The sequence below is a fragment of the Prinia subflava genome, chromosome 8, assembly GCF_021018805.1.
Source record: "Prinia subflava isolate CZ2003 ecotype Zambia chromosome 8, Cam_Psub_1.2, whole genome shotgun sequence".
Classification (NCBI taxonomy): domain Eukaryota; kingdom Metazoa; phylum Chordata; class Aves; order Passeriformes; family Cisticolidae; genus Prinia; species Prinia subflava.
In genome coordinates this window covers 20,662,200-20,689,795 of record NC_086254.1, presented here as the reverse complement: position 1 = coordinate 20,689,795, position 27,596 = coordinate 20,662,200, and the positions used below count along the sequence as shown (strand labels likewise).

The 27,596-nt window shown below is 63.4% G+C and overlaps 3 protein-coding genes across 8 annotated transcripts; all 3 read right to left on the bottom strand.

The window, feature by feature from the left end:
* Nucleotides 1-629: 629 nt before the first annotated feature.
* On the bottom strand, nt 630-6,558 carry LOC134553825 (myosin light chain kinase, smooth muscle-like). 2 transcript variants are annotated; one of them, XM_063403948.1, is made up of 11 exons: nt 5,437-6,558; nt 4,497-4,601; nt 3,982-4,140; nt 3,538-3,628; nt 3,215-3,418; nt 2,608-2,825; nt 2,025-2,148; nt 1,794-1,946; nt 1,469-1,589; nt 1,297-1,387; nt 630-951 (listed from the first exon to the last, which is right to left on the bottom strand). In XM_063403948.1, the coding sequence occupies exons 3-11, from the start codon at nt 3,995-3,997 to the stop codon at nt 821-823; spliced, it is 1,149 nt and encodes a 382-aa protein (XP_063260018.1). In that variant the 5' UTR covers nt 3,998-4,140; nt 4,497-4,601; nt 5,437-6,558; the 3' UTR covers nt 630-820. The 2 variants fall into 2 exon arrangements, with proteins under 2 accessions (XP_063260018.1, XP_063260017.1); XM_063403947.1 differs by having other exon boundaries at nt 4,497-4,576.
* An 8,836-nt stretch (nt 6,559-15,394) lies between these two features.
* Nucleotides 15,395-16,975, bottom strand: HEXIM1 (HEXIM P-TEFb complex subunit 1). Its single transcript, XM_063403968.1, has one exon. The coding sequence runs from the start codon at nt 16,799-16,801 to the stop codon at nt 15,884-15,886; it is 918 nt and encodes a 305-aa protein (XP_063260038.1). The 5' UTR covers nt 16,802-16,975; the 3' UTR covers nt 15,395-15,883.
* A 1,544-nt stretch (nt 16,976-18,519) lies between these two features.
* ACBD4 (acyl-CoA binding domain containing 4) lies at nt 18,520-25,864 on the bottom strand. Of its 5 annotated transcripts, none has more exons than XM_063403930.1 (10): nt 25,711-25,864; nt 25,523-25,643; nt 25,361-25,445; nt 25,170-25,290; nt 22,813-22,917; nt 21,801-22,033; nt 21,052-21,205; nt 19,701-19,864; nt 19,227-19,328; nt 18,520-18,926 (listed from the first exon to the last, which is right to left on the bottom strand). In XM_063403930.1, the coding sequence occupies exons 1-10, from the start codon at nt 25,778-25,780 to the stop codon at nt 18,816-18,818; spliced, it is 1,266 nt and encodes a 421-aa protein (XP_063260000.1). In that variant the 5' UTR covers nt 25,781-25,864; the 3' UTR covers nt 18,520-18,815. The 5 variants fall into 5 exon arrangements, with proteins under 5 accessions (XP_063260000.1, XP_063260002.1, XP_063260001.1 ...); XM_063403932.1 differs by having other exon boundaries at nt 21,801-21,907; XM_063403931.1 differs by having other exon boundaries at nt 19,227-19,271; nt 25,711-25,863.
* Nucleotides 25,865-27,596: the final 1,732 nt, after the last annotated feature.

The window sequence follows — 27,596 nt, the reverse complement described above, 5'->3', positions numbered from 1 at the left end:
CCAGTTTTTACCTCATCCTTCATCAAACTGTCCCCTGTGTGTCCATGTCACTGTTGTAGTGGGGCCCCCAGAACACAGCACAGTCCTGCAGGGGTGGCCTCACTGAATTTGGGGATGATCCCTCCCTCCCTCCTGCAGCGCAGGGCCCCGTTCACCACCCTGTACCAAGGGCACACTGATGGTTCATGGTCACCCCAGTGCCCAGCAGGACCCCCAGCCCAATCTCTGTCCCAGCTGGGCACCCCCAGCACATCCTGGTGCCCAGGGCTGTTCTTCCCCAGGGCTCCCAGACACCTCCTCAGGCAGAGGCTGGAGGTCCCACAGCAGTTTCCAGCCCTACAGGTACCAGAGTTGGCCCAGAAATGGAGAGTCCAGAGGCCTTGAGGCTGATCCTGGCTCCTGTCAGCTCAGGACACGATGCCAGCCCCCCGAAAAGGAAGGAATGCTCTTCTGAGCAAGGAATACCCATGGCTGCTGTGCCCAGCATCGCTCCTGGAGAGGACAAGGCTGGTGGCCCAGGTGGGCAAGAGCCTGATCCCAGCTCCCAAAGGGTGGGCACAGCCTGAGCAGCCCTTTCCTACTCTCCCAGTGAGTTTGGGGCAAAGAGGAGCAGTACAGGGAGTGCAGAGATTGTCAGTGCTTTATTGGTGGCAGGTGCCTGGATTACTTGCAGGGACAGCAGCACAGGGACACCGTGGGACCCCAGAGCTCACCCACAGGGGGGTCTGGGTCTGCCCCAGGCTGGCCAGGTCACTGTGGGAGCTGCTGGAGGGGGCACCATCTCTAGGTGGTCCAGGATGGGGGTGACAGGGCCACGTTGTCACTGCCCTGAGGCTGCAATGCTCCCACCATTTTCCTTCTCCTCCCGGTCTGTCAGCAGCTCCGCGGGGCTGGGACCTCGCTGGGGCAGAGCCCCAGAGGGCTGTTCCTTCTGCAGGCTGCAGCCCAGGCCTGCAGGAGATGGGCAGAGGGAATGGTGAGGAGCTGGCTGGATCCAGCCTCTCCCTGTGCTGGAGAGAGGGGCAGGAGGCACCCGTGGGGATCAGCTCTGGGTCACACAGAGAGGGATGAGCCCGTCCAAGGCAGGGTTAGAGACCAGCCCACAGGGTGAGGATGGAAAGAACCTGGGGACTTGGAGCAGAAGTGCCACTGTGGGGCCATGCCTGGGTGTTTAGTGGCACCCAGGGTGGAGCAAAAAGAGGAGGAGGCTGCCCAGGAGCACAAGGTGGAGATGGCAAAGCAGAGAGCATGGGCTGGAGGGAGGGGGGTTGGGAATGGTGCCTCAGGGTCCATCACCTTCCTCATCCTGAGCCTCTGCTGCCTTCCCCTCCAGGCTCTGGGACAGCAGGGTCAGCCTCTTGAGCGCCAGCAGGGCTTTCCCTGTTTTCTGGAGGGAAGAGAATGGGCACTGAGCCCTTCAGCCATCCCCATCCCCATGTCCCCACCATCCCTGGGGACCACCAGGTACCTGCCACTTCCGACGTGCCAGGAACTGCCTGATCCTCTCCTTGGACAGCACCTTGGGGCTGCTGGGCTGGGGCTGCTGCAGCCAGGGGTGCAGCAGAGCCCCTGCACTGGGGAGCCGCCGGCTGCAGCACAGAGAGGGGGTCACAGGGGGGCTGCTCCACCCTCAGACCCTCATCTGGAGTGTCCTCTCCACCAAACAGGCAGAGCTCTCCCCTGCCCACCCCTCAGCACTCCAAACAGGCAGAGTTTTCCCCTGCCCACCCCTCAGCACTCCAAAATCCAGCCCAGCTGCAGCTGAGCACCCCACAGCCACCCCCAGGCCCTACCGGGGGTCCTTCTGCAGCAGTTGGCTGATGAAGTCCTTGGCTTGCTGGGAGATCTCCGAGAAGGTCTCCTCCTCGAAGTCCCACTGGGCGGCTGTGACATTGCTCAGCGTCTCCATGTCGGTGTCCCCCTGGAAGGGTGACTCCCCACTCAGCCTGAAGAGGTGACCCCAGAGCATCAGTGACAGCTCAGCCCCCTCCAGCCCAGCCTGCCCTGCCCAGGAGGGCACTCACAGGATGTAGCAGATGACACCAACACTCCACATGTCTGTGGAGAAGCTCACGGGCTCAAAGGCGACCACTTCTGGAGCCATGAATTCAGGGGTGCCATGCAACACCTTCACAGGGGCGTCTGGAGCTGCAGAGAGGATGCAAGAGGCCGGTTGGGATCTCCCTGGGGCAGGTGTCCAGCTGGGATTGCCCTGGGACAGGTGTCTGGGACAGGACACACCAACACACCCCAGGTGGATGAGCCCCTGTGCCCAGGTGGAGCTGCCACCCTCCAATTGCAGGTCTTGGTGCCCTCCTAGAGCATCTCTGTGTGCCAAACACCCACAGGCACAGGGGCCTTGGGGGCTGTGGGGAATGGATTTTCTGACCCAGAGTAGGGTATGATCCAACAGGGGTGTCCACCTCAGCAGCAGGACGGGGGACACACAGCTTTCCCCAGAGCATCGAATGATTATCAGGAGGGGCCGTGGTTTTGGTGTCCCAGGCAGGAGGACACCGAGCTCCTCACTGATGTGCCAGGCCAGATCCTGTCCCCGCGACAGGGACAGTCCCTGCCCTGGCCCCCCAGGAGCCTCTTCTTGCTCACCCAGCTTCCGTGCCAAGCCAAAGTCGATGATCTTGATCCAGTGGCTGCCGGGGCTGACGCAGACGATGTTCTCGGGTTTGAGGTCGAGGTGGACGATGGCCCTGCTGTGCATGAACTGCAGCCCCTCCAGGATCTGCCTCACGTACTGGGCACTGCTGGGCTCCGTGTGCTCAAAGTCATCATCCACGATGCGCTCAAAGAGCTCCCCACCTGCCACGCTGTGACAACGAGGGGCTGGGGACCCTCTGGGGCCTCGCCAGCCCAGAGGAAGGGAAGGCAGACCCAGAGCTCTGGGAGCATCTCTCCACCCTCCGGGAGCTGCAGGTTCCCCATCCATCCCACACCAGCACCCCATGGCACAGGGACCCCTCCCCACCTGCCACACGGGGGGGAAAAAGCTGCTAGGGACCCCTTTGGGATCTACCAGCCCCCAGGAGGGGAAGCCCCACCAGAGAACCCAGACTCAGCACCCTGGGAGGATCTCACCATCCAGAGTCACCAGGCTCCCCATCCATCCCACACCCCACAGCACAGGGACCCCTCCCCACCTTCAGTGCTGAGCCCAGCACTGCCCCACCACCCCCAAACCTGAGTGTCTCCCACTCACTACTCCATCACCATCACCAGCTCGGCAGGGCCCTGGAAGGCGTCGAGGCACTGCACGAGGCGTGGGTGATGCAGGAGGTTCATCAGCTCCACCTCGGCCCGAGCCGTCTCCTTCTCCTTCGCTGTGCGTGTCCGGAAATATTTCCCAGCTCGGATTTTGCCCGTGGCCTTTTCCTGCAGCCTGTACACCGTGCCAAATTTCCCCCTGGGACAGAGGGAGGAGGAGGGATGGAGGAGCCACCACCACCCGCCTGTATCCAGCAGGGCTGCACATGGACAGCCAGGGACCATCCCCAGGTGGGGGGACACGGGACCCTCACTTACTCCCCCAGCTTCTCCAGCTGTGTGTACACATCCGAAACTTTGGCCTGGCTGTTGATGACCACGTCACGGTGTTCAAAGGCCTCCTCAGCTCCTGGGGGATAGATTAAGGTGGGCCATGCAGGGACCCCCCATGCTTTGGGGACCAGGGGCCTGTCTTCCCCTGCAGTGCTAATTTCTGTGTCCCCCATGTTCCATCTGGGACCAACCACCCTCCCCACATAGTGTGGATGGCACAGGGGGAGAATATGGGGACAGGAGCTCCTGGGGCAGTCCAGCACTCTGCAAGTCAGGTTTGGGGTGAAAGGTGCTTTTAGGATCAAAAATCCAAGAGAAATGGGGCCAGAATAGGATGGAGATTGGTGCTGATAGGGGGGATGGATAGGGGTCACACCATTCCTGGGGTCCCTGTGCCTCCCTGAGGACAGAGCCAGGGCTCTGCTGTACCTCCTGCCTGAGACATGGCGGTGCCACCGGCTCCTCACAGGTGCTGGCACAGTCAGGACAGGTGCTGGATGTGTCCCCCAGGCTCTGGGACAGGGGTGCTGGGGCAGGTGATGGCTCTGTCTCTGCTCCAGCTGCTCCCAGGGGCTCTGCACCTTCTCCCTGCCACAGAACACCACCAGCATCACTCCACCAGCACCCACACTCCCCACCCCACCCCGAGGGGTCCCTCTTGATGGACCCATGGGGACCAAGCCAGATTTTAAAGCAAGGACCCTTTTTGGATGGGCACAACCCCTTCCCAGGAGTGCCTCAGGCTCCAAGGCAAGGTTTTTCCCATGCACTGTCTTACATCAGCCAGGAAATCCCCAGGAAAACCGCACTTGTAGGGCAAAGGAGCTGCTTCCTTACATGTCCCCTCCATGCTCTGCCCCAGAAAGGCTGGGAGGACAGACAGTGCCACCCAAGGGCGTCAGGCAACAGCACCCAAACCCCAACCCGAGAGCCACGGTACTGACCTGTCACTGTCCAGTCCCTCCTGTCCCAGGCCACCTGCAGGTCCCTGACCTCTCCCAGTCACTGCAGAGCCACCGGGGAACTGGGGAGGGAGGGAAGGGGTGATGCTGGAGGTTGAAGACCACACATGTGGGGATGTCTCGGGGTTCAGCTGGGAGCATCCCTCCCACTCCAGTGCTGGGAACAGCCCTGGCTCTCCCCTCCCTTTCCTTCCCAGCAGAGCGCTTCCGGACCTGGGGGATAAACAACCCCCACCATCCACGAGCTGTCCCCAGATCATGACCTAACACCCTGTTTAGCACCGTGCAGGGCCACAGGTTGACAACACAGAGAGCTCAGGCACAGGAACCCAGGGTAGGGGGGCTGCAGAGACCTGACACACCTCATTACACAGCACAGACCCCCTACTCTCCCCTCCCAGCCCCTACACAGAATCTCAGGCCGGTCACGGGTTAAATCCGCAGTCGACCCAGCCCCGGCCAACCCCCGCCTCCGTCCCACCCATGGGTGGGTTCCTGCAGGGGGGGTGAGCACCCACACCTGCCCCCCCTGCTCCACCTGCAGCCGATATCCCGGCGGAGCCATCGCTCTCCCCAGCACAAGCCCTGGGCTTCGGCTTCCCGGGAGAGCCCGGCCCCGGCTGCAGGGAAGCGGGGTGAATGGGGAGTTGCAAAACTCCTCCGGGCCTCCAAAGCAGGTAGTTTGGAGGAAAAATGTTTTTCCCGACTTTTATCCCCCTAAGCAGGAGCGTGTAGCTGCTCTGGCGCCCGGTGCTGCCATTTTCCCGGTTTGCCCAGATTTAAAATGGGAAGAACACCGTGATTTCCTCCCGGAGCTGACTCCAGAGCCGGGGATCAGGCAGTGGTACCGCACAGAGACCCGCGGTGCCTGGGCAGCCCGGTGGCACCGCAGCCGGGCACAGGGGGTGTCACCTGGGGTTACCTGCGGTCCGGAGCCAGGTCTCGGGGAGATTTGGGGCCGCGCCAGCGCCGCCAGACGCGTCCCAGTGCCGCTCCCAGGCTCGGCACAAAGTCCACGGTCTCCGGCACGGAGTAGGGGACAAATGTCCCCAGGGCAATGGCGGGGTCACCACGACCTCGCTGTGCCTTTGTCACCGCGCCCTTGCCAGCGGCGGGGCAGGGCCGGGGGTGCCGGGGATGCCGCGGGCAGGGTCCCCCCGGCTCCCGGAGATGCGCGGATGCTCCGGCTCGGCGGTGCCGCTAGCGCCCGGCTCGACCCCGCTGGGATATCGACTGCCGGGGACAGGGTAGGACACGGGGGTGGCCCGGCTGGGGACAGGCGATGGAGCACGGCTGGGTGCATCCCGGAGCGCAGCCGCGGGCACCGTGCGGCCCCCGCGGCGCTCGGTGCCTGTGCGGGGCAGGACCAGGCCGGGCCGAGCTCCGGCACACGGAGAGGAGACAGCCCCGGAATGCGAGCGAGCCCGGCAGCCGCTGGATGTCAGTGTCGGCCTGACGCTGCTCCTGGGGACGGCGGAAAAAGGAGCAGCAAAAAGCCGGGAAGGGACAAAGATTTGAGGCGAGGGGGTCTGTGGAGGGCTGGCAGCACCCGCGTCCCTGCGGGATGTGCCGGGATCGAGCACTCGGCTGGAGGGTGAATCCCTCGAGAGCCGCGTTCCCTCTGCACGCAGCATCACATCCATGGGACACCAACAGCGGGGAAAGCTGGCTGCTGGTGCAAGGATCGACGAGCAGATCAATCCGTGCTTTGGGTTTGTCTCGTTACCGGCAGCACTTCATTTACTGGCCGCTGACCCGGCCCTGTCCCACACCTTTGCTTTCGGATTTGGGAAGATGGCCCATCTGAAATGTTCAGCGGTGCCTTACACCATGGACACCCTCTCCTTGTGCCTTATAAAAGTAATTAATCTAATGAACTGATCATTAGTGGTGGCACCCAGGCAGCTATGTGTTCCTGCTTTGGGAATCAAGTCGTCCCCATCTGCCTGGGGGATCCTCTGGCACAGCCAGGATGGGATTCCCAGGTGACTCCCCCAATCCCAAATATGCTCGTGCTGCCCATGGCGTGCCCACCAGACCCCCCTGGTTCACCCCAACTGCCCGTGCAGCCCCCCTGCCCCCCCCTTTGGGCTGAGTCAGGACCCTCTGTGCAGATTCAGCTGCCTCGGCTTTTTTGTAGGTCCTACAATAAACGGTGGCACCGCAGGGCTCCGCTGTGGACCTTGGTGCTGAGTGACAGCATGGGGGGACAGGGTCACGGCAATGGGTCCTGGGTGTCCCTCCGTCCTTGATTCCCTTGTGCCTGAGGGAAGGGCTCGATGACCTCAGGGGGACACAGCCCCTGCTCTCTGTTATCCCAGGGGACACGGCCCCTGTTCCTCATTTCCCTGGCAAGGAAGACTCAGCACATGTGCCAGACGTGTGTGGGACACGGGTGACACGGGGACATGGAGGGCACTGAGGACTTAGGAGGCACAGGGAACACAGTGGCACACGGAGAACATGGGAGCACATGAAGGACAAGAGGACAGGGGACAGCATGGACATGGGGACACAGGGGGGTTCTCAGGACCAGGGGCACAGGAAGGGGACACTGGGGATGGGGGACATGGGAGCCACAGGGGCCCACAGCGGTCATGGAGCAGACGGGGGAGTGCAGAAGACATGGGGAGGACAGGGGACAACGGAGGAACACGGGGAACACAGAGGTCATGGGGACAGGACTCCAGAGACAGAGGGACACCAGCCACGGGGGAGCCAGGGCCACCACGGATGGAGGCACAGGGACCCGTGAAGGTCCGGGGACACCCAGGGGACACGGAGACACAGAGAGGGACCGGGGGGACGGGAGGGGACACCCGGGGGACATGGGGGGGACACGGGGGGCGGGGCCAACAGCCGCGGGGGCCGGGGTGGGCGGGGCCGGCCGCGCACGCGCTGGGGGCGGGGCTACGACACGGGGCGGGGATTTCCGGAACGGGGCTTCCGGGTTGGGCGAGGCCGGCGATTTGCGCATGAGGTGGGCGTGGCCATGCCCTAATTGGGTGCAGTGGGCGGGGCCAATGGGGGCACACGTGTCCGGCTCTGGCGCCCCGCGGGGCTCGCGGGCGGAGGAAGCGGCCGGGGACTGGGAGCACTGGGAGCACTGGGAACACTGGGAACATAGGGGGCACTGGGAAGATTGGGGGCACTGGGAGCACTGGGGCCACTGGGAGCACTGGAATCCACTGGGAGCATTGGGGGCACTGGGAACATAGGGGACACTGGAGCACTGGGAGCGTTGGGAGCTGGATGCTGGGAGTGCTGGGAGATGGGAGCACTGGGAGCAGTGGGAGATGAGTGCAGAGTTCTGGGAGCTGGGCGCTGGAAGCACTGGGAGATAGGTGCTGGAACTGGGAGCACTGGGAGATGGGTGTGGAGAGCTGGGTGCACTGGGAATTTGGTGCTGGGAGCGCTGGAAGATGGATGCTGGGACACAGTCCCTGCTCTCTGTTAACCCAGGGGGCACGGCCCGTGTTCCGTTGGGAGATAGGTGTGGAGAGCTGGGTGCTAGGAGCACTGGAAGCACTGGGAGATGGTGCTGGGAGCACTGGAAACATTGGGAGATGGTGCTGGGAGCACTGGAAGCACTGGGAGATGGTGCTGGGAGCACTGGAAACATTGGGAGATGGATGCAGGATGCGGGGAGCTGGGGATCTGGGATGTGGGTGCTAGGAGCTCAGTGCTGGGGAGCTGGGTGTTGGGATGGTGGGTGCTGGGGTCAAACCCCATTCTGCAGGATCAGGGCTGTGCAAACATCCATTGCCCCAAAATCATTCCTGAGAATGTGGAAAGGATTTTGGCACCCTGGCTTTGGGATGCCATGAGGGGTGGGAGGAGCCAGGGGTGGCAGTCGGGGCTGGTTGTGGTCAGCCAGACACACCAGGGTGTGGAGGAGCTAAAATGTGGCTGGAAAAGACCCAAATACATGGAAATAAATCAATCTGGATCTATAAACCACAGTATCTCTGGTACCAGCCCAGGAATCAGCCTGTTCCTGCATGGGGTTGGCTGATCCAGCTCCTCCAGGCAGCCTCAGGACCTTGGACCTGTTCCTCCTTGACAGTGCTCCCACGGCCAGGAAGCACCCTGGGGAGTGGGACTGCCTCTGGATCCTGCCAACAACCCCAGGGGGTGACAAATAATGGTCCGTGGCACCTCAGAGAGCCTCACTGTGGCCAAAGGCGCTGCAGGGGAGTGACAGAGTGGCCAGAGCTGGGCTCAGAGATAAGTCCAACGCCTGGAGGTGTGGGGGTTATCAGCACCCCAGGCTGCTCCTGGCTCCTCTAAACCCTTCCGTGCTCCCCTTGTGCTCTGCTTCGGCCAGCAGCAGGCAGGGAAGGGCAGGAGCAGGCAGGGGATCCCATGGCTGAGGAGGGCATCAGGCTCTGTTCCTCTGACAGCACAAAACCCCAGGAAATGGGACACGCCGGGGGTCAAACGCCACCTGCAGTAGCTGGGGACTGATGTGGCCTTGAGTGCTGATGTCACAGCTCCTGATGCAGAAATCCCCCCAAAATGGGTTCAGCACAGGGAGAACATCTGAGAGCTCAGAGGGTGCCAGGAGGAACCCCCATGTCCCTGAAGCACCTCAGAGCACCTGGCTCTGCCTCCCTCCTGGCTCCTGGGAAGATCCCAACAGACCAAAGTGAGGAACAGGGACAAACCCTCTGGAGGGGCTGTGCCAGGGCCAATGCCCCCATCCTGGGCCTGTGGGGACAGGGACAGTTCCCAGGGGCTGGGGGCACCTGGTCCCATGCCAGGGTGAAGCCTGAAAGCCGCTTGCTGCTTTCCTGGGATGTGGCACCAACATCACCAGTCCCCCAAGCTCTGCAAAAAGGGTTCTGTCCCCCTAACTACTGGTCATACTGGGACAGTCCAGGGGGAAGGGGATTTGTCCCCTTCCTCCCCACCCAATTCCCAAGATTTGGCCCATTTTACACCTCCCCATCCCCTTTCCCACTTAGGAACAGCCAGGTCGTATCCAACACCAACGCTGTGGCTGGAAAATGTCTGGCACAATTAACCCCCACTCATTAAAATAACATAATGGGGAGGAAATGTTATGACTGGCAGCCCAGAAAAACAGCCCAGAAAAACAACAAAGCAGCCCAGAAAAACAACAACAACAACAACAAAACCCAACAAATCTCTTTGTCTTTTCATAACATCAGCACTTAATTCCAAATGCTTCAAGTGGCTGCTCAGCCTCATTCCCTGAACTGTTCTTCCCAAAAATCACACAGGGACAGGGCCTGGGCCCAGCCTCCTCCAGAAAATGGGAGTTCAAGATGCCTGACTTTGAAGGGAGAGACTTTTTAGGTTTGTAGTGAGGAGTTTTTTGCTTTGAGGTGTTTTTTTTGTTTGTTTGATTTGGTTTGTTTGTGGTTTTATGTTTCTGTTTGTGGGGTTTTTTTTGTTTGTTTGTTTTTGTGTTTTTGGGGGGGTTTTGTTGTTTTTTTTTTTTTTTTTAGGTTTTTTTTGTAATTTTTTTCCTTTTATTTGTAAAATGTAATCCCTTTTTTTTGCCTTTTATGTGTCCCGATCTCCCAAGGACACATTATTGCCTTAAAATTCCTGCTGACTGAACCTCGTCCACACCCCACAGGGCTCAGTCAGCAAGGAGCGCTACCAGTGGGGAAAAATCCTCATGAAACCCTTGGGAAAGCTCATGGACGTTGCCCTTTGAGTCACTCCTCTCCTTGAGATCTGAGATGGAGCCCCGATGAGCCTGCGAGAAGCCCTCAGCAGAGCTGGATTTGGGCAGACGGGTGATTTGGGGGGAGAACTGTCACCCCCTGAGCACACTGAGCTCCCAGCGTGCTGAGGGGACACGTGTCTGCTGGTTGTGATCTATCTAATTGTGATCTGTGCCACTTGCGGTCCTGATCTGCGGCTGCTGCTGCCCGGGAACGGTTCTGGAGAAGGACAGAGGCATTAGGGAGTTAAATACCAGATGGCTGAAGAGAAAGCCTGGCCTAGAGCCGGGCACCCCCTTCCTGGGCCAGGCATTTGGAGCAGAACACCCCAGTTTGGAGGCCAACATTCCCCTTAGGGGCTGGGGATCCAGGCCCCTCCCTGGAGCGTCCCCCGCCCGCGCCCGGGCCGCCTCAGCAAGGCCTCGGCCCCTGGGCCGCCCCGGCCGAGCAGCCCTCAGAGCCGGCTTTCGGTGTCGCCATCGCCGCCAAAACCCTCCTCCCGGAGCCCCACGGGCCCTGCCCGCCCCGCCGAGGGGCTCCGGGGACTCCGGGCCCTGCAAGGCCCCCCGGTCACATCAGGGCCTGCGAGAGGCCGCGGTACGCGCAGTTCCGCCCCCGCGGCCCGGCCCGGTTCCTGCGCCCACCGCCGTGATACAGCGCCCGTCACGTGAGGCCGCGGGGCGTCCTGGGGCGGCGAGTCCGCAACCGCCCCGGCCCCACCTGCGCATTGCGTATGGTGGACTACAACCCCCACAATGCCTCGCGCTGGAAACACGCACCGCCCTTTCCGCTGCGATTCGCATTTCCATTGGCTCCGCCGCGCCGTCACGCAGAGGTACGGCGGGTTCTGATTGGCGGGAGAGCGGCGGAGCCGGGACGGCGGCTATGGCGGCCGGGCGGGCGGAGCGGGAGCGGTGCCGCCGCCGCCATTTTGTGTGTGAGGGGCCGGGCCGGGCCTACTCCCTTCGTGGAGTTCCCTCCGCGGCCCCGAGCCGGCAGCGCGGGGCGGCCCGGCCGGGGCTCTGTCCCGCGAGCGTAAGCTTGGGGCCTCCCGCTGGCTCTAATGGGGGAGCGGTGCCGCGGCGCCACCGGACGCTTCCCCGTCAGCGCTCCGGGACCGGACCTCAGCGCTGCCAGGCGCCTCATGGAGCTGCGCGGCCTCCCCGGGGTCTGAGCCGCTGGGGCGGAGGAGCCCGGCCCGGCCCGGAGGGCTCCGGCTGCACCTGCGGGCGGGGGCTGGGGCTGTTTTTCTATCAAAATTAGCGTTAAACGGTGTTTTAACGTTTGTCGACAGCCGCAGTGCGATCTCGTGCGGGGCTGGCCGTGCCTGACCCCCGTGAGCAGGGAGGGGAGGAACAGCGCTGTTTTTATGGAAGCCGGGGTTGGGCAGCACGTCTGGAAGGCTGGATCTGCCGGTGTCCCGTCCCTCAGCTCCCTCACACTGCGTTTTGGGTGGGGGAAAAGAATCCCTGGCACTTAATCCTTTGTTTCACACATTTGAGCCGAACCCCGCGGGGTTCCCGGAGGGATCCCGGCCGGATCCAGTGGATCTCAGCTAACATGGCCTCCCCGCCGGGGAGCTCGGAGACTCAAAAACAAAAGCGTTCGGCTGTTGCCAGGGCCCGGGGGAACTTCTCTGGCGGTAACAAACCCGAGCGAGCCCGGGCTCGGAGGGAGCCATGCCCCCTCCGGGGCTGGGGAGGCACCTGCAGCGTTGTTTTCCCCGTGCAAAGTCAAAATATGGCTCTTTAAAAACTATAAAATGGCTTTTTGGTTTGGAAGTGGGGAGGGATTGAGCTGACACAGCCTCCCTAGGGCTCCTCAGCAGAGCTCCAATTCCCAGCCCCGTTCTTGCCTCGGCAAAGGCCGATAACACCAGCTCATCCCCTGGTATTTGTGGGGCTGGGTTTAGGTTTAAAACACGGAGATTTGGGAGGCTTCTACTCTTAGTGCAGATTGTGCTGTCAGACGTAGGTCAGTCAGTTAAAATCAGATTATTTAACATTTAGGCACTTGGTGAGGTGTTTTTTTTTTAAAAAATCTATTTATCGTTGTGACTCCGGGAATGTTGCTTTAGCAAGCCCTGAATTCCAAAGCTTCGTATGGAAAGGTGGTGGCTGCCCCATCCCTGGCAGTGTCCAAGGCCAAGCTGGACAGGGCTTGGAGCAACATGGGACAGTGGAAGGTGTCCCTGCCCATGACAGTGGGATGGAACCGGTCTTTAAGGTTCCTCCAACCCCATCCATTCTGTGATCCCATGATATTTTTATATCCCACCTGCATTTGCAGGGCTGGGAGGTTTACTCTGTGTCTCTTCAAATGCTTGTGACAGCTAAAAATGCAATTTCAAGCTGATTTTGTCAAACTGATGAGGGACACACTTGGTTTGAGCTGTGAGTTTTGCACCTGCCCAGGTGCTCCAGAGTTTGTGAGGAGCAGAAGGGGAGCAATCCCGCGGGGCTGGAGCTCCCAGCCAGGGTTTGTTCTGTTGCAGATGCACCTAGAGCTCCAGGTTTTTGGTGACGGCCCCACCAGCTGCAGATCCTCCTCTCGTTTCACCAAAATGCCACTTGTGTGACCCAGAGTCACCAGGAAATTCCCAGCGGCTTTGTGAGCTTATCCTGGGAAGGTGAAGCCAGCGAAGGGGAGTGCAGGTAGTGCAGGTGAAGCGGTGGCAGGGCATTCTGGGGCTGCCAGAGCCGTGTCCCTGCCTCGAACCCTGGCTTGGGATCAGGGAGCCACTGGATTTACCGGGCTCAGGCCCGGAGTGCCAGGGAAGGAGCACCAGGAGTGACTCCCAGGGGCTGCTGTGTCACAGGGCAGGATTTGGGGCTTGGCTCACACCAAGGTTGTGGCATTAACGGACACTTCCTCCTTGGATTTGCAGTGTTTCCAGGGAATTGCTCTGTCCCTGCATTGCATCTGCCCAAGGAGAAATGCCATTCCTGCACATGGGATGGAACAGTCTCCATTTTTTGTGTTGGTGCTGTAATTTGTGCATCTCCCCAGGACAGAATTTCAGCCCTTTCCTCTGTAAACAAAACCCTTGAGAGGGGAGGAGCTGGGAAAGCCCTTTGCCAGAGGGTCTCCCAATGCTCTGTGTTTCCAAGTGCCCCAAATCCAGTGTGGTTGATGCCCTCCCACAGCCAGGGACCTCTGGGGATGTGATTCCTGCCTGGCCTAGTGGCATCCCTGTCACAGAACCACAGAATGGTTTGTGAGGGAGAAGACCCTAAAAACTCCATCTTATTCCACCCCCTGCCATGGCAGCAGCACCAGGTGCTCCAAGTTGCTCCAAACCCCATCCAACCTGACCTTGGACACTTCCAGGGATCCAGGGGCAGCCACAGCTTCTCGGGGTCCTGTGCCAGGGCCTGCCCACTGTGGCAGAGGTTAGCACTGGGTGGTCTTTAAGGTCACATCCAACCTAAACCATTCCATGGCTGCAGCCTCTTTGTCCCAAGCCGAGCTGTGCTGATCCCTGCTGCCCCGGGCTCCATGCTCACAGGTGAGCTCCAGTCAGCACCTCTGCTCCAGAGCTCCTGGGAAGGCTTGGGATGGAGAGCTCTCCCCCCGGCCAGGTAGGAGCACGGATGAGCTGCCCCGTCCATTACTGATCCACTCGGAGGCTTCAAAGGTCCCTGACTGTCACTGGTCAGTGCCTGCAGGCGGTTTGGGCACAGGAGCTGCAGTGAGCCCTTGGAATCACGATACCCTGGTTCCTAGGAGGAGTCGTTAAACAGCACGGAATAAAGCAGAAGTTGGTGGGGGCAGAGCAGATCGGAGAGTTAATTATTATGGTCCTTTTAGTTGTTTGGGGGGTTTTCTTAAGTTGTATTTTTTAAAGCATTTGCAGAGAAAACATTTATTCCAGAGATTTGAACCTGCCAGGTGTGGTTTAAGTGGATGAGGGCAAAACCTGACCGAGAATATTGCTTTGGATCAAGGTTTCCCCACGAACCAGGTACCGGCAGCAGCCTTTCACAGAGCTGGGATCGCGAGGGACCCCCGTCGGTGCCACGGGCCACGCGTCCTGCCCCGGGAGAAAACGCCTGTTGTGGGAATGGCTCGGCCCCATCCCAGCCCGCAGGATCCCGCAGGATCCTCGCCCCCCTCCCCCGGCGCTGCGGTGATGTCATGGCACAGGGAAGGAGCCGCTGGCTCCCGGGCTCTTGAGCAAGTGGCCCTGGCTCGTTTCCTTCCCCCCGCCGGTGCCCCAGAGCTGGGGGCGGGGGGGACAAAATCGGTGTGATCGCCTCTCCAGCGGCTCCCTCGGCCTCTTTAGCCGCCGGTTTTGCACCATCTCACCTGGGCTGGTGACGCCCCTGCCCTCTGCCCCCATCCCCCCGAACGCTGTTCCCTGATAAAGGCGGGTTTCGCCCCGTGGAGCAGCAGCAGGGGTTTGGCCAGGCTGGGGTTAAACCTGGTGGGACCCTCCCAGCCCCTCCGCGCTGCCGCTTTGCCCCGATCTGATCCCACCGCCCTGCGCTGGCACCTCTGGCACAGCCCTGTCCCTCCTCCCCTCCCCCGCGCCCTCGGGGTTTGTGTAGAAGCCCGATTCCCCCCATTCCTGCGGGCAGCTGCCCAGGCCCACCCCGGCTCCCTGCCTCAGCCCCAGCTCCTGCCTCGCCAGGTACAGCTTTCATCACCTCCAACTCCTGCACTCGGCCCCAGCCCCTCCCCTGCTTCACCCCTTCATCTACCTGTTCGCCCCCCCCCCCCCCCCCCCCCCCAAAAAGCTCCAGCGCCCGGAGCTGCTCCTGCTTTTCCCTCCTCCTCCCCCTCTCAGGTGCAGCAGGAGGGAGGTTGAGCTATCGCCTTCCCCTACTCCCTCGTCAGCCATTTCGGAGGCCAAGTGCTGACTACCAAAACTTTTCCTTGGGCTGCTCCAGAACTTTAAGGTTTTTCCTCTCACTTGTAGCTTGAAGTCGATTTCTTTTAGGCAGTTTTTGCCCAGATTTCAGTTAATGACCTGGATTCCTACAGAGCTGCAGGGAAACAAGAGTCAAGTTTAAGTGAGCCTTAGGCAAACAAGACAGACTTGAGGCTACTCCTACCTCAGAGGTGCCCTCTGTGTCCATCACACACCATTTTACCCCCTTTCCACGTAGTTTTAACTATTTCAGCTCATTAAGCAGAGTTAAAATTATAAACAAATGGGGAAAATAATAACAAAAAGGGTTAAGCAGGGAATTACAACTAACTTTAATGAAACAATTTCAACACGATGAAAATAATTCAGGATGTATTCCCTAGTGGAATGCCATTCTGATTATTTTCCAGAAATCACACCAAAACTATTACATTTACAAGTAATTAAATTTATTAGACCTCTATATTTTTATAGTCAGTTTTGGCCAATTTACAGCTTTCCTGGGGATTTTTAAAAATTTTTTTTGGTTTAGACACAGAAAAAAAAAAAAAAAAAACAAACCCCAAAACAAAACAAAAAAAAAACCCAACCAAAAAAAACCAAACCCAAACCATAAACCAGATATCACCAATACATCAACCCCCCCCCTCGCCCCGTGACAGCCACCTAAAAAAGGGGGAGCCCTCGTCCCCCCGAGCTGCAGTTTAGCCCATAAAAAGGGTCCGCGGCGACTCTGTACAAGGACCGAATGTTCCACCCAGCACTGTAAAAACCCCCCCGCGCCCCCCTGCCCAGTGTCACTCCCCCGGCTTGCAGGGGCCCTTTTCCTGCCGGGGCAGCTCCTGCTCCCTCAGCAGCCGCAGGTTCTCAGCTCGCAGCCTGTCCACCTCCCGCTCCAGCGCCTGCACCCGCGCCGGGTCCGCCGCCTCCCCCCCGGCTTTTTTGCTCTCCATCCTCAGCCGGTTGTTCTCCTCCTCCATGCGCGACAGGCACTTCTCCAGCTCCAGGTACTCCTTCACCAGCTCCTGCTTGCTCATGTTCTGCAGGCTCTCCACATGGTACCGCTCGTACGTCTCCGAGAAGTCCCTCTGCAGAAACTCGCTGCCGTCGCCCCCCATCCCGTCGCTGCCCCCGTCCTCGTCCGCCGCGTCGTCCAGGAAATCCTCCTCACTCGTGTCGTCCGACTTGGCTGCCGCTCGCCGTGGGTACAGCCCGGTTTTCAGGTCGGGCTCCTCCTGGTCATGGTCCTCCATGAGGAACTGCGTGGTGTTGTAGGGAGCCACCGGCTGCCCCTTGGCGAACATCTCCGCCCGCAGCCGGGAGGCGCGGAGGCTCTGCCGCTCGTCGAACTGCTGCTTCTCCTCCCAGCTCAGCTTCGAGTACGGCTTCCAACGCCGCTTCTTCTTCGACGGCCGCCGACGGTGCTTCTTCTTCACCGGCCACTCCTCGGTGCGTCCCACGGCCCGGTACCGTGGGCCCAGGCCGGGACGCCCCGCTCCACCCGCCGGCGGCCGCCCCTCGGCGCCGCCCGCCGCCGCCGCCTCCGCCCCGGGGGGCGGCAGCCGCCCGGCATCGCCGTCCTCCGCCGGCGCCTCTCCGCGCTCGGGCTGCGGCTCGGGCTCAGACTGCGGCTCCGGCCGCGCCTCGGGCTCGGAGCTAAGCTCCGGTTCGCACTGGGGCTCCGGCCCCGGTTCAGCGGGCGCCGCGTCGGCCATAGCGCTGCGCTGGGCTACGCTCGCTGACGGGCGCTACCGGCACCGCATGGGGCCGGCCCCGCTCAGGCCGCCCGGGACATGGCCCGGGGGAGGGGGGGGGGGTTTAACGCCGCCGGGCCCGCCTCCCCGCGCGCACTGCACGCGCCGCCGCCGCCGCCGCCGCGATCTCCCCCCACACCCCAACCAGCGCCCGCCGCCGCCCGCTCCCGACTGCCTCTCCTCGGCCGCCGCCGCCCAATTTATACCCGCGCGCGCCCCGCCCCACGCCGCGCAGGCGCCCTGTGCGCCCCGCCCCGCCGCGCGTCGGGACCCGCCCCCGCCTCGCGCCCCGCGCCGCCACCACAGCCCCGCGCGCGCGGGCGGTGCCGCCTCGCGGCCAATCGGCGGGCGCGAGGGGCGGGCCCGTCCTCCGGGACACGCCCCTGGCCGTTGCAGGAACTGGCTGCCATTGGCCAGGATGGACATCACTCATGTGCGGCGCCACCAATCGCGAAGGGGCGAGGGCGGGACCGGGCCGTACCACGCGGCGGGGGAGTCCCCGTGCGCGGGGCCGCGCGCGCCCCGCGACCTTCAGGCCTGCGCCGAGGGCAGCGTGCGCGCCTCCCCCCCCACGGCGGACCTGTGGCACGGTCCGAAAAGAGTCCCCGCGCGGCGGAGGCGCCGCCGGCGGTGCTGCGGTCCCGGGACCCGGGGCGCTGTACGGGGCCTTGCCGGCCCGGGCCGGGCTGTGGGGGCGCCCAGAGGGGCTCCGGGGGTGCGCGGGCCCGGGGGGAAGGGGGCGAGCGGAAGGATCCCGCGCTGTGTGGGTGCGACGGTCTGCAGTTGGCGGAGGGAGATGTAAACAAACCGAAGCGGAAAGAAGATCTTTCTTAAAGGCGCCGCGGCCCTTTTTGCAGGGGCGGTGCGGGGCTGCGCTCCCGAAGCTTGGGGGGGTGCGGGGGGAGGGGGAAGGAGGGGGATGGGGAGGTCCTGGGCCTTGTGCCGATCCCAGTTCTGGTCCGATTCCTGGTCCTGCCACCCCCACTCACGGTGACGATGTCCTCCCTCGGGCCCCACGTTAGGGGGCGGGGGGGCCTCGCGGCCTTGGGGGGCCTGGGGGGGGTTTGGGGGGCCCCGCTGAGGGACACAAGCCATGGGGACACACGGCTGGGGGGAGCCATGGGCGGCCCGGGGGGCGGCCCTGGGGGCGCTACTGGGGCTCTGTGTCTGAGGGGGGAACAGGTCCCTGTGGGACCCTGAGCCTCACGGCCGGGCCGGGTACAGGAGGGGGGGTTCTGTGTCACCGCTGTGTCACCAGCGGGGGGAACCCTGCCCTGCCCAGCCCCCACACCGACAGAGCTTCCCCAGCCCGGGGGAGCGGCCACCGGGGACCCCCGGATGGCACCGCTGGACCCCGGGCCAGGGAGGTCCCGGGAGCCCCCAGCTGCTCCCTCCCCCACCCGAGAGCTCCCGGGGCTTCCCCACCGCCGCCTCCGGAACAGGGTGGGGGTGGCGCTGGCACGGGTGGCACAGGGGGCACCGCCACCCCCTCACACGAGGGGACCCTCAGGGTGGGCGTGGGACGGGCCGGGAGCCGAACCCCCTGCACGGTGGGCCACCGCGGCCCACCGCGCCCCTCCGGCCACGGGAGGTGACCGGGCTGGGACAGGCGGTGCAGGTGGCCAGGCCGGAGCGCTTGGCCGCGGTCCCCTCCCCTGGCAGGGCACAGGCAGCGGCGCTGAACCAAAAAGGCGACTTTAATTGAGGCAGGTTCGGTGATGTCCCAGCACGCCGTGACCCCGGTGGCCGGGCCTGGTCCGTCTGTGCGTGGCAGCGGCGGGGCGGCCGCCCGGGCTCCGTGCGGGCGGTGCCAGCCCCGCTCCTGGTCCTGCGTGTGGGTGCCGGTGCCCGGGGGCCCGGCCCGCAGAGCCCCGTGGCTGGTGAGGCGATCCCCGCGTGGCTCCGTGGCGCTTCCCCGGCTCGTGCGAAGCGGGATGGGCAAGGAGGGGCGGCAGTGGCGGCGGGGACGCGGTGGTCACCTCTTCCTGCCCTGCCAGAGGCGCAGCAGCCACTGGGTGACGAAGGGCCAGGTGGCCAGGAAGAGCAGCGTGCGCGGGGACACAGCCAGGTGCCGTGGGGACATCGCCTGGCGATGGGGACAAAGGGGACAAAGGTGTCACCCATGTCACCAAACACCCCCTCAGCCCTCTGCTGAATGGAACCACCACCACTGCCCTGTGGTTCTGGTCACATCCCTCCTCCTCTGGAGATCATGCATCCCACCGCCATCCCTGGGGCCGTGTCCCCATCGATGTGACCTCTTCCCCCATTGAGGGTCCCTTCCCTGACCTCCCCCAGCTCCCTGTGTCCCCAGTCCCTGGTGGGCTGTTAGATGGGCAGGGGAACAGCAGGGCCACCCTGCAGAGCTTCCTCCACCCCAACTCACCTGTGGAGCAGGTGCCAGGCCGGGGTCTGTCCCAGCTGTGTCCTCCTGCAAGACAGGAGAGGGTTTGGGGTGCAGGTGGGGCTGGTACCCCCCTTCCAGGCCCTGTGAGAAGGAGGGGATGGCCTGGAGGACCTGTGCAGGGCTCTTGTGAGGGATGCAAATGGTGCAGGCGGGCCGGGACCCCAGGGGCAGCAGGAACGAGGGGAACAGTGGGAACAAGGGCAGCAGCAGGAATGAGGGGAGCAGCGGGGATGAGGGGAGTAGTGGGAACGAGGGGAGCACTGGGAATGAGAGAGGCAATGGCAGCGAGGGGCAGCAGCTCCCTGTCTGCACCATGCGCCAGATAGGGCAGCACCAGCCTCGGCTCTGCCAGGACGTGCCACCAACCACCGTGAGGGTCCCCACACCTGGGCCAGCCCTGTCCCAGGGCCTGGAGCTGAGCCCTGCTGTCCCAGCCTTGCCCCCAGCCCGTACCTGGGCAGCGCCGAGCATCTCCAGCCGGCTCAGCCGCTCCTGCACTCGCCACAGCTCCTCCTGCAGTGCTCGCACTGTGCTGGCCACGTGGGCCTCCAGCTCCACCGCCAGCCCCGGGGCCAGCTCCGGGGTGCTCTCGGGGTCCCCCCCGGCCAGCTGGACATCTGCGGGCACAGGGACAGGCACACGAGTGGCAGCAGGGCTGAGCACCGCCCGAGGAGCCCCGGGGCTGGCACTGCCCACACCGTGCTGTCACCCACGGGTGAGCAGCAGCTTCCACAGGGCACCTGCCATGGGCTGCCCATGCCACACCCACTCCCAGCCCAGCCTGGCAGCCCCAGCAGTCCCCAAGTTGTCCCTAGGGCCATGCACCACTGCGTCCCTCCAGTGCCGTGGTGGTGGCAGTGGGTGGGTGGCCAGCCCACCAACAGGGTGGGGGTGCTGTGGTGCATGTGGGCCACCTTGTGACACCTGGTTAAGGTGCCACCACCAGGCAGGACACCCAGGGCCAGGTCAGCTCCTCCCGGCCCTCCCCCAGGCCCAACAAAGGCCCCAAAGCAGCCTGGCAAACACCTGGACAATCCAGGCTGTGAGTGGGGCACAGGCAGGGACTCACTGCCAGCCCCTGGGCACAGCCCAGCCCGGCCTCATCGGCCTCGGGACCAGTTCACTGCCAATGCCAAGCAGCTGGGAAAGGAACAGTAACAGGGGAAAGGGTGAGACACGTGGGCTGTGCCAGGTGAGGCAACGGCACCAGTCCCACGGGGGTGGGTGGCAATGCCACCCCAGGGCAGCCCGGTACGTCTCAGGACAGCACAGAGGGTGCCAGGAGGCTCCTCCCTGCAGTGGCACAGCTTGAGGCCTGCTGGTCCCCAGATACCTGCAGCAGTGGTGGGTGGCATCGGGTGAGTGTCACTGCTGTCCCCAAGGCCCAGGTGCACTCCCTGCCCTCCTGGGCAGAGCTCACCCCTGGCACCACCCACACCCAAAGGCACCGCTGATGTGTTGGACCAGGGGCAGGAGCTGGGCACGGGGAGCCAGGGACCTGCACTCCTGCCAGCTGCTGAGCAGCCAGCAGAGCATCCTCCAAATTTAGGCAAATTAGTACCACTGCACGAAATGGGCAAAGGGCAGGCTGTGTCCTGGAGGACTAAAACCACTGAACTGCTTGGGGACCAAGGGATGCAGAGACGACACTTGTGACTTTCTTCAGCTACTGATGACCTGCAGGTTCTGGAGCCAAGCTCAGTCCTCTGGGGGTGGTGGGGGCTGCCCACCCCCATGGCCCAGCCCAGCCCATGGGAGGTGGGGCAGCAGCAGGAAGGAGCGCAGGGACAAGTTCTGCACCCACCTCTCTCAGAGCCCAGGGCTGTGAGGTCCGTGCTGCTGCTGCTCCCCTCGGCTCTTCTGCCTTCACCCCGCTCGCCCTGCCCAGCACTGCGGGGCACCGGGGGCTCAGCCCCAGCCTGGAGCCTGTTTGGGGTGAGCCCCCGCACCTGCCCGGCCTAGGAGATGGGAGAGAAGGGCCCTGAGTCCCCCACTCCCCTCCCAGGGCAGGGAGGGGGATGCCAGGGCAGCAGTGGAGTCCTTCTCTGCCTTGTGCTGGCATTTTGGGGGTGGAGGGTGTGTGGGACTGAGTGAAGCTGGATCCCAGTGGTAACACCAGCCAGCACCTGGCTTGGGAGGTGACCCCTGAGGGGAGTGAGGTGCCCAGACTTGAGATGGCAAAAGGGGGGGCCTTCCTCCCTCCTTCCACCAGATCCACCAGGCCTCACCATGGCACCTCAAGTGCCAAATGTGGCCCATGGCAGCAGGGAGAAGTGGCAGGGGAACAATCCAGGCTGTGGCACCATGTGGAGCTGCTGGCCTTGCCCAGCCCCAACAGCCCCAGAGCCCCACCGAGCTGCACCACAGGAATGGGGGTGCTGGGGAGGCTCTTCAGCATCCCCTGTGTGACAGGGACCAGGCTCCAGCAGTGACACGAAGCACAGAGAGGTGCAGGAGGGTGTCCCTGTAGGTTTTGTGAGGCTCCCAGGCTGGTGGTGCCGTGCAGCACAGGCAGGGCAGGGATGGCAAAGCCTGCAGCGCCTCCTCCATTACCTTCTCAGGCTCCATCTGCTCCAGGGTGTCACAGAACGTGTCCCCCTCAGAGTCACTCATCACCTGGCTGCCCTCGAGTGCCTCAGGGGCAGGAGCCAGCCCAGCTCCTGGAAGGGAAGCACAGGGCTGAGCCCCGGGCAGGGCAGGGGCGCCTGGCTGTGTCCGGAGGGCAGCAGGTGGAACAGGGGATGTGCAGTCCCAGGGCAAGGCAGGAGAGGGAAACTGAGGCACTGCTGGCATGGAAGCAGCTCTGTTAACATGGCCCAGACCGTGGCCATGAATCCAAGCACTGAATTCCCCCTTCTGCCACCCACGGTGTCCCATTGGCACAATACCCACGGCCCCTGGGGCAGCAGTGGCACAGGCAGGGAAACTGCCCAGCTCCCTGGGCACTGCCAGCCCCGGCACCCGAGGCTGGCACGGCTGGGACACCGGTGCTCGTTCTGTGACCATATTTGCTCCTGGGGGAAGGCTGGAGCAACACTGGGAGGAGGAACCTCCCTGCAGCACCCTGCTCACCCCAGGGCACAGCCAGGGGCCCCTCGAGGGGGGCACAGGATGGCAGGGGGTGACTGTACGAGGGGCTGTGAGAGAAAAGCCATGGCTGAGGTGTCACCAGGGAGGGCCAGGGCTTGGCACTGTGAATCCCAGTGCCCAGGAAGCAGCAAATGTGGCTTGAGCCAAGGGAGAACATCCTCTCGTGGATCATGGACCTTCCGGGGTGGTATTTTCCCAGTCCATGAAGCAACATCCTCCCCTTTCCCCCACAGTTTAGGAGAGTTAGGCCCCTTTGCACAGGCAGGAACGAGGCAGAGCCAACCCCTCATGTCCAGGGTTACCCCAGTGAGAGCTGGACCCACAAACAGCCCCGTGCCATGGGCAGTGCCTGGAACACCGGCAGGGCTGCAGCAGAGGTGCCTGAAGCCAACAGTCCCGTGGGTGGATGGAGCCCCAGCCCCAGCGCCTGCTCCATGGGTCTCTGCCAGGTGCTGGCCACACCAGGGACACCAACCTGGCACGCGCTGCCCGTCCTGCTGCTCCCCAGGCACGGTGTCTGTGGGGCTCTCTGTGCTGGCTGAGCCATCCTGGCTGGGGCCCTCCGGCTGCCCCCGGTGCTCTGCACAGAGGGAAGAGACACAGCAGGGTCAGTCTGGGGGTGAGAGTCGTGCTGTCCTTGCAGGGCTGGCTCCCTGTGGTTGTGCTGCCCTGCCAGCACAGCTGGGGGACACGCAGGTGTCAGGGACCCGCCAGCGACCAGCAGCCTCTGGAGGTACCAGCAGCAGGCAGGGGAGGAGAGGAGAGGAGGCAGCTTTGTTTGCTGACAGCCCGGGAATCCATGTGAACTCACGTGGGTTCACCCTGTGCAGACCACCTGGCTCACCCAGGGGAGGCTGGGGCGCCCCTGTCCCCGAGCCCCTGTGGCAGCAGGCAGAGGGATTGGCACTGGTGAGTGACAGTGACAGTGACATCCTGTCCCCTGGCAGTGCCCACAGCCCTTGGCACACCCACGGTCACAAAGAACCCAGTGCAAGAGCACTGGCTGGAAGAGCCTTGTGTTGGCAGCAGCACCCTGAGGACCTGGGGCAGCAGCACCCCGAGGACCTGGGGCAGCAGCACCCCGAGGACCTGGGACAGCAGCACCCTGAGGACCTGGGGCAGCAGCACCCTGAGGACATGGGGCAGCAGCACCCCGAGGACCTGGGGCAGCAGCACCCTGAGGACATGGGGCAGCAGCACCCCGAGGACCTGGGACAGCAGCACCCTGAGGACCTGGGACAGCAGCACCCTGAGGAGGCCTGACGGGGCCCAGCCCTCCCCACTGCCCTGCAGAGCCCGCAGGGTTAATCCCAGCCACATTTCCAGCAGCCCCAGGACTTTGCTCCCTGCTCCTGGGCAGGCAGGAGTGTGGCAATGCTGCCCTGCTGCTCCTTGCCTGCACCTCTCTGCTGTCCCTAACCTGCCATCAGCATCACAGGGGACACTGTAGGGACAAGGGCAGCTGCACCCCGCACGGGGGTAGTGCCAGGGCTGCCCTCATCCACCCCATTCCCAAACCCTCCTCAGGGTGTGCAGTGACCCGCAGAGTGGTGGGTACAGGCAGGCTCCTGTCACCTCACACAGCACCAGGACAGACCTGGCTCCAGCCAGCCATGTTCACAAAACTCTGGTGAAAGCAACACTCACTGGAGACCTGCTGGGACCTGGAATCACCCACGATTTGGGTTCCAAGTGCCACTTTATAACGTGTTGTCTTTGTAAATAAACAAAACCAAAGCTCCCGGACTCCCAGCTCTGTGCCCAAAAGCTGTTGGAGGCACTTGCCACACTCCACACTCTGAAATCCCCTTTCTGCTCCGGTCAAGAGCAACCAAAGCTGCGACTGCAGTGTCTGAAGGCGGGCTTGGGAACCTTTAACACAAATGACTCAACACCTTCTGAGCTCAGTGCTTTGTACCTCAGTTCCAGCCACCAGCGGCCGCCCTGGGGCCGAGCCTTACTGACAACTGGCTGTGGCATCCCTGCTGAAAGCAGGGGGTGACAGGCACGGGACAGACCTCAGGAGCAAGTCTGTTTGCCAGGGCTCTCCCAAAGCACTGACAGATCACACACCCGCTGTGAATGAGCCCTGGAAGCCGCTGTGCTGCTGGGCTGATCTGCTGGTGGTGCTTTTTCAACCCCCTCGGTCCCCTGGGTGCTCCTCACCAGTCAGACGCACCCAGGACAGCCCTGCACTGGGGCTGGGACAGATCCACAGCCCCCTCCTGCCACAAGGCCACAGCCAGCGGCATGGAAAGGCTGGGAAGGATTCTCCTCTAGCACAGACCGGTCCAAATAATCCCATTTCTCCAGCCCTGTTTCTCCACATGCCCTCCACGCAGGAGCTGGCCGGCCTGTCCAGATGTTTACGGCAGCTGAGCCGGAGCCCTGCCCGGAGCGGGCCAGTGCTGAGGGGAAGCACAGCCTGACCCCTGCCCCTGACACAGGGACAGCGCCGAGGGGAAGCACAGCCTGACCCCTGCCCCTGACACAGGGACAGCGCCGAGGGGAAGCACAGCCTGACCCCTGCCCCTGACACAGGGACAGCACCGAGAACTGCTCAAATTCTCGCCTCCAAGCTTCAAGGGGACAAAGCCCAGAATGTGTCATGCAAAGGGACCCCTATGTCACACAGAGGGACCCCTGTGTCACACAGAGGGATGCTGGCAGGGTCGGGGGGACGTGGTGAGTCCACCCCGGGCCCCGCAGGGAGCAGCAGCAGGACGGGCCCTGGGGATGCCCGGGACTCGGTGCCGGTGCACCGGGACAGCAGGAGCGCTGTGCCAGGAGGGCACCACACGGGCAGAGATGCGCTGGACACCCCCCACTCACCCCCTTTGTTCTTGAAGAAGGACTCGGGGGGCCGCGGCATGTCGTGGATCACCTCGTAGAGCGGCTCGAAGTAGCGGAACATCTCCTCCGTGGTCTCGTCCATGGGCACGGTGTCAATGACCTGCGGAGGGCCGCGGCTGGGCACGGGCACCGCGCAGCGCCCGGCCCGGCCCCGCCGCCCGCCCCGTTACCTTCTGGGCCACCTTCTTCATCTCCGCCACGTACGCGGCCATCGCCTCCTCCTTGGACATGCTGCCCAGGCTGTGCCAGGCATCCCTGCGGGGCCGGCGGCCGTCAGCGGGGCCGGGGGAACCGCACCCGCACCGGAGCGGAACCGGGCCCCCCGCTCTTACCACTTGTAGCGGCCGATGGGGTCCCAGAAGCCGGGCCGCGGGCCCTGGCAGCACCCCGCCGTCGCCTGCTTGTAGTAGCTGTAGAAGCGCAGCATCTCCTCGTAGGAGGGCCGGTACGCACCTGCGGGACACGGTCAGCGGAGCCGCCGGCGCCGCGGCTGCCGGCCCCGGTCCCGGCCCGTACTCACCACTCCGCGGCAGCCCCTGGATCACCTGCACGGCGGCGCGGAACTGCGCCCCGCAGCCCGGCTCCTCCATGGCGGGACCGGCCCCGGACCGGCCCCGGCGCGGCGCGGATCCCTCTCCGTGCGGGGACAGAGCGGGGCCAATCAGCGCCCGCCTTCCATCGGCCCCTCCGCGCCGCGCCCAATCAGCGCTCGCCTTCCATCGACCCCCTTCTTGTCGCGCCCAATCAGCGCGCGCCTCCCGTAACGGGCCCCTCCCCCCCACTCCCGGCACCGAGCGCGGCGCGCGCGCGCCCCCTGCCGGCCGGACGGGGCAGGGCACCCCCTGGCGGGGACAGGGAGGGACTGCAGGGACAGGGACAGGGGGACAGGGGGACAGGGGGACAGGGGGACAGGGGGACAGGGGGACAGGGGGACAGGGACAGGGACAGGGACAGCGGGACAGGGACAGGGACAGGGACAGGAGAACAGGGGGACAGGGGGACAGGGGGACAGGGGGACAGGGACAGGGACAGCGGGACAGGGACAGGGACAGGGACAGGAGAACAGGGGGACAGGGGGACAGGGACAGGGACAGGAGAACAGGGGGACAGGGGGACAGGGGGACAGGGGGACAGGGGGACAGGGACAGGGACAGGGACAGCGGGACAGGGACAAGGACAGGGACAGGGGGACAGGGAGACAGAGGGACAGGGACAGGGACAGGGACAGGGGGACAGGGACATGGACAGGGACATGGACAGGGACAGGGATATGGGGACAGGGGGACAGGGACAGGGACAGGGACAGCAGGACAGGGACTTTTGGACTGGGACAGAGGGACAGGGACAGAGGGACAGGGGCTGTGGGACAGTAGGACAGGGACAGCAGGACAGGGACTGAGGGACAGTGGCACAGGGACAGAGGGACAGTGGCACAGTGGGACAGGGGCCACTGGGACAGCGACAGGGACTACAGGACAGGGAAAGGGACAGGGGGACAGTGGGACAGGGACAATCAGACAGGGACAGAGTGACAGCAGGACAGGAACAGGAGGACAGGGACAGCGGGACAGGGAACAGTTCACAGGGATAGTGACCCAGGACAATGAGACTGCACAGGGACAGTGGGACATTGTGAGACAGGACAGGGACAGGGCACAGGACAGTGCTCCAGGATAGTTAGAGAGTGCACCAGGACAGTGACACAGGACACAGGGATAGAGAAACTGCACCAGGACAGGTGAACCCAGATGGAGCATGGGGACAGTGCCGTGGACACTGCATGGGGACAGTGAAACGGTGTCTGAGGAAAGTGCCCCAGGACAGTGCTCCAGCACCCAGAACAGCCAGTCTGTGTCCCAGGCCAGAGCCCAGGTATGGAGCACTGGGACAGAGCCCTGGGACAGTGCTTTGGGACATTCTCTGATGTGTCAGTACAGTGCAGTGACACTGCAGCCACGTCCCAGGGACCCTGTGCAAGAGGACAGTGCAATGGGGCAGTGGTAGAGCTCTGTGACATTGCAGGCACAGGGACAGTGCTTAGTGTGCCACAAGGGCACACCAACCCGGGCTGGGCAGCAGGACAAGGCAGGCAGGAAGGGCTGGGGCACAGGGATGCTCTGGGACACTGGCACAGGGTGTCCAGAGCAGCTGTGGCTGCCCCTGGATCCCTGGCAGTGCCCAAGGCCAGGCTGGACAGGGCTTGGAGCAGCCTGGGACAGTGGGAGGTGTCCCTGCCCATGGCAGGGGTGGATCTGGGTGGGCTTTGAGGTCTCTTCCAGCCCAGACCTTTCTGGGATTCTGTGATAATCATCCAGGATTCTGGGGCCACACATGGGGCCATGCATTGTGACACCAGGACAATGCACCAGGCATGGGGACAATGCGATAGAGCCACCTACCAAAGGT